We start from the raw sequence: 5,168 nt of genomic DNA, 5'->3' as shown, positions 1-5,168 counted from the left end.
TTCTGAGAGGAAACGCCCTTTACCTCCACAGAGGAAGGGTGACAGAATCTCCTGCCTATACGCCCCGTCAGCTTGGGTTTAAGGGATCCACCCAGTTTCCTACTTCACCACTAGCCTTTTAAGTTCTCAAGTTGATGCAGTCAGTGTCTTTGAGTTTCCCCAATGTTCACCTTGTCCTGGGTAATTCCCTTTGTCTCATTCCAAACGTGCAGCCCCTCCCTTCTCCTGATCAATCCCTAGATGTGATTTTGGCCTGACCTCCTCTCGGGAAGGCTTGCTCCTCAAAATCTGGAAGACCAGCTGTCCCTCTGTTCCCCTTTGAATGGGTACGGGATTTGCAATTGTAGGTAACATCAAGTCTCAGGGGCTGTTTGGTACTCAATACAGTTGCATTAAAATCCTTTCGCTCTTCAGATGATACACTGTCTCCCTAAAGGTGTGTTAACGGGAACATTAGGGAATTTTGATGTGGCACCAACACCCACATCAAGTCTACTTCCAGGCTGGTTTCCTTTTCTTTTCCTTTCATGAATGGACCTAGGGTTCAGTTGGAGGTGTGGAGAGTGCAAAACCCCATCAGGATTAAATGCCTGGAGATCCAGGGCTAAGGTTTTGCTCTCAGGTGGAAGTAGCCATTTCAGCTAGGACCTCAGAAGGAAGGTGTGGTCAGACGGGGCATAATGGCTTCTGAGGAGGCAGAGGAGGAAACAGAATCTAGAGCGTGAGAGTCAATGTCCAGCTCTGAGCACAGGGCTCCCTGCACCATGCTGCTCTGGTGAGTCAGGAGCCTAAGGCGGTCCCCAATGACCTGTAGGCCAAGAACCCAGAGATTTGTCCTTTCTTCCATACAAATGAGCAGACTTTGCCTTTGCCTCTGGATGCAGGTTTGCCTTATTCTAAAATGTTTTGATTTCTGTTTTGGTATTTGCCATTCATAGAGGTTCATAGGGTAAGTTTTTGCTGTGTCTGAAAGTCAAGTATTGCTAAGGAACCTATTGTAGGCCAAAGTGGCAAAATCCTTTTTGTAGTTTTTAGCGGCTGGGCTGTCTGTGTGAAAACAGGTCTTAATGAAAGTCTTTCATAACAGCCAATTGATGTTTAGAAAGAGAGGAAGGGAGTGGGCGGAGAGAGAGAGAGAAACATTGATGTGAGAAACATCCATCAGCTGGCTCCTGCCCACCCCCTACGGGGGTTAGGAATGGAGCCCTCAAGAGACCTTTGGCGGGCACGGGAGGAGGCTCAAGGCACTGAGCAACACTGACCAGGGCTTGCAGCCTCTCATTGAGAGGAGCCTTAGTGGTGACATGTGAGCCATCTGTTGTCATGGATAAAGTGGTCATTCTAATATTCAGAGAAGGGACACACAGTAAAATGTACATGTTGGAATTAATCGTTATTTTTCTCACCTCCAGCTCCCCCTTGCTTCAGGAAACGTTTGTGCTGCTTTTATATTCCTCATTTAAAATGCGTCAAAAGCCTCAATGGTACCCATTGTGTGGGTGTTCCTTAATCTTCCACATCTGTTTTATTTCCTGGAAATTAGCAAGAGGCAGTCCTGGGCCACGGGCTGCTCCCTACTCCAGGCGTTTTCAGTCCTTCAGTGATCCTCAGAAACTTTTTTTCTGTAAAGGGTGGAATCCTCTCTATGGTGTCCCAGTACTCACTGCACAGCAGAATTCCAGCTAGCCAGTGGGTAGATGCGGGAGGTGTCCAGTTGTCATCTCACCCCTCCTTGGTGCCTGGTTCTTGTCCTGCCAGTGGCAGAGGAGAGGCAGGGCTGAGTGGCTTTGAGATTCTAAGCAGAAAACGGGGTTGGGGTAATTTGGGGGGCGCTCCAGTTGTTGCTGGAGGAGTGCCTTTGGCCCTCAGCTGGTCCCTCTGAAGGGAGAAGGGCCGGGTTTGCTCATGCTCAGCCTGACAAGATGCCTTGCTCCTGACTGTCTCCCATGATCTCTTTCATAGCAGCTTCATGGGGATGAGCCTCCCAGCTCCACGCAGACTCCTGGAACTGGCATGTCAGAGCCTGCTGCGGGATGAAGCCTCAGCCATCGCTGCTCTGGAGTGGCTTCCTATGGAGCTCTTCCCACCTCTGTTCATGGCAGCCTTCGCTGGGAAGCACAGCAGAGTCCTGAAGGCCATGGTGCAGGCTTGGCCCTTCCCCTGCCTCCCTCTGGGGGCCCTGATGAACCATCGGCAGCCTTACCAGGATATCTTGCAGGCTGTGCTCGAGGGACTCGATGTCCTGCTTGCCCAGGACACTCGACACAGGTATGGGGGATTCAGTTGCCTGGTAGCACCCTGGGGATCTGAGCAGTTACAGCTGGGATCCGGGAGTGTGCAGGGCCAAAGGGAGAACTGAGGCAGGCCTTGGAGCCACTGCTGGGGTCATTGTGGGAACAGGCTTCGGATATATACGGCTGGTGAAAATGCCGAGGGTGACCGAAGGGACATGAGCCCACTCCTTCCTGGTGGCACCTAAATGTACCAGGAATGGGGACCATGAAGGATCCCAGTAGCACCAGGAGCAGGTGATTCTGGGACATTGAGTCAAAAGTCCAGTCAGGTGTCTGGCCCAGCTGCCCAGATTCCTAGACTCATGGTCTTATTCCTTGTTATCATAATGCACCCCAGCATAACTCCTATTTTCTCCACAGGAGATGGAAACTGCAGGTGCTTAATTTACAGAAGAGAGTTCATCAGGAGTTCTGGATTGTGTGGGCCGGAACCAGAGCCCATCTGTGCTCACTGCTGGAGCCTGAGGCCCCGCAGCCCATGAGGAAGAGGAGGAAAGTGCGCAGCTTAACAGCCAGGCCAAGTCCACCCTTGGCCCCCGTGGAGCTGTTAGTAGACCTTTGCCTCAAGAAAGGTGTCCTTGATGAGTCCCTCAGCTACCTGATTAAGAAAATCAGCGAGAGGAGAGGTTTGCTGCACCTTTGCTGTAAGAAGCTGAAGGTTTTTGCGATGTCGAAGCAAAACACTAACATCCTGGATATGGTGCAGCTGGACTCTGTCCAGGATTTGGAGGTAAACTGTACCTGGAAGCTGTCCACCCTGAGGAAGTTCGCTCCTTACCTGGGCCAGATGGGCAATCTGCGCCGGTTCCGTCTCTCCCATGTCTTCACGTCTTCTCACACCACCTTGGAGGAGGAGGAGCAGTGTGTTAGCCTGGTCACCTCTCAGTTCTTCAGCCTGCCCCACCTCCAGGAGCTCAATTTGGATGATGTCTCCATCCTCAGAGGCCGCCTGGACGAGATCCTCAGGTGAGGGGTGGCGAGCTTTCCCTGACGACCAGATCGAGTCCCTTTCCATTTCAGTGCACAGTGATGGGCTCTCCTGTGTGCAGTCCCTCAGCAGTGCTAGAGTGCCTGAGCCACTAGACGGGCCACACAGTCAGTGTCTTGTTCACCGCTCTGTCACCTTGCATGTTGTCACATAACCCCCCAGACAAAGGTAGGACATATGCACTAGGACAGAGGCTACTAAAGGGACTCCTTGCTAGGATTTGGCGTAATGGAGGCTTCAGGCCAGGGGATGGTAGCTTTGGGCATCCTTGTAAGTGGTGTGGAAGGGAAGATGATGCAATAGAACCAAGTGACGATTGCAATGACAAGGGGAAAGCCAATCAGAGGTGAGGTTTCAGGGGTTAAGTTCCGCACTTAGAGATTTGGCCATGGCAGCCTTTCACTCCAAACCTGCATCATTCACCTGTCTGCCAAGGGTTGCCATAGGCTCTTGCAAACAGAATGCGTGGTAAATGCAGGGTTCCTGAGGGAGTCATTACGAAATTGGATAGGTGGTTTGTAAACAGTGCAGTGATCTAAGTTCCTGGAGGGTGTCAGCTCTCGTTTGATGTTGCCTGACTGTGCCCAGGTTAGCCCTTTCTGCACAACTGCCAGAGGCCTCATTGGGCTAAGAGATGATGGTGACAGGGGTCTAGGCTGTGGCTGGAAGGAAGCCCGAGTTGCAGGCATTTCAGGACATGTCTCCAATACTAAAATGCACTGGTTGCCTCCTGCTTCAGACCCTGGGTCAGGCTCCTTTCTGAGCTCCTCCCATCTTTACCTCCCACCTTTATGTTCAGAACACCTGTGTGTTTGGGCTGGGCTGTATGATGTGCTCCACTTGACGGATGAGTAAATGGAGTGTGTGAGGTTTCATCCAGTTGAATCCATCACGGAGCAGATAACAGATGGGGAAAGATTCCACTCAAATTTGCTCTGACTTGAATGTCACTTTTCACTGTGCAACATCCTGGGTTTGATCATCATCCGGAACACTCTAGGCTTTGGTGACATGGGCCTCTTTACCCTGAAGGCCTGCATCATCCTCACCTGCCTCTGCCCACCAGGTCCATCCCCCACATGTAACTGTTCTATGTCTCCCCAGGTGCCTGAGGACCCCCTTGGCGACCCTGTCCATCACTAACTGCCTGCTTTTCGAAAGAGACTTGAGACATCTATCCCAGCAACTGAATGTCAGCCAGCTGAAAGGCCTGAGTTTCAGTGGGCTCAACCTGACCAATATCAGTTCTGGGTCACTCCGATTTCTTTTAGAGAGAGCCTCCCCCACTCTCCAGGACCTGGACTTGGATAAGTGTGGGATCATGGATGCCCAGTTCCTGGACATCCTGCCAGCCCTGAGCCACTGCTCCCAGCTCACAACCCTAAGTTTCTGTGAAAACCCCATCTCCATGATCGTCCTGGAGGACCTGCTTCGCCACATTGTTGGGCTGAGCAAGCTGAATTGCGTGATTTATGCGGCCCCCCTGGAGAGTTACGAGGAAAGGAGCGGCACCATCAACCTGGGCCGACTTGCCCAGATGCATGCCGTGCTGAAGCATATGCTGCAGGAGTTGGGGCGGCCCAGCATGGTCTGGCTCTGCGCTTACCCCTGTCCTCACTGTGGCTGTAGTACTTTCCTTGACCCAACTCCCATTCTGTGATCCTGTTGCTTGAGTGTCCAGCTGGGTGTACATCTCATAGGCTTTACTCTGGGCCCTTGGGCACTGAAACCCGGACATAAGTATACCGTACAGGAACACAGCAGCCAGTTTCAGACAAATACTCAGGGTGGGGGGAAATGCTGACAGGGGACTCAATGGTTTCTTTGGGGAGATTTGTCCTAAGGAGTTAGAAATATCCACCTGAATCTCTCAGGGGGAGAGACTG

The 5,168-nt window shown here is 51.9% G+C and overlaps 1 protein-coding gene across 1 annotated transcript; it reads left to right on the top strand.

Annotated features, from left to right (window-relative positions):
* Window positions 1-1,975: 1,975 nt before the first annotated feature.
* LOC308512447 (melanoma antigen preferentially expressed in tumors-like) lies at window positions 1,976-4,942 on the top strand (the record flags this gene model as incomplete). Its single annotated transcript, XM_081082196.1, has 3 exons — window positions 1,976-2,268; window positions 2,655-3,260; window positions 4,387-4,942. 3 exons carry the CDS (start codon window positions 1,976-1,978, stop codon window positions 4,940-4,942), a joined length of 1,455 nt encoding a protein of 484 aa, XP_080938322.1.
* Between the last annotated feature and the right edge of the window lie 226 nt (window positions 4,943-5,168).

Source organism: Myotis nattereri, assembly GCF_964212035.1.
Source record: "Myotis nattereri genome assembly, chromosome: Y".
NCBI classification, from domain to species: Eukaryota; Metazoa; Chordata; class Mammalia; order Chiroptera; family Vespertilionidae; genus Myotis; species Myotis nattereri.
Note: the sequence above shows the minus strand (reverse complement) of the source record. Positions and strands in the feature narration are given on the sequence as shown.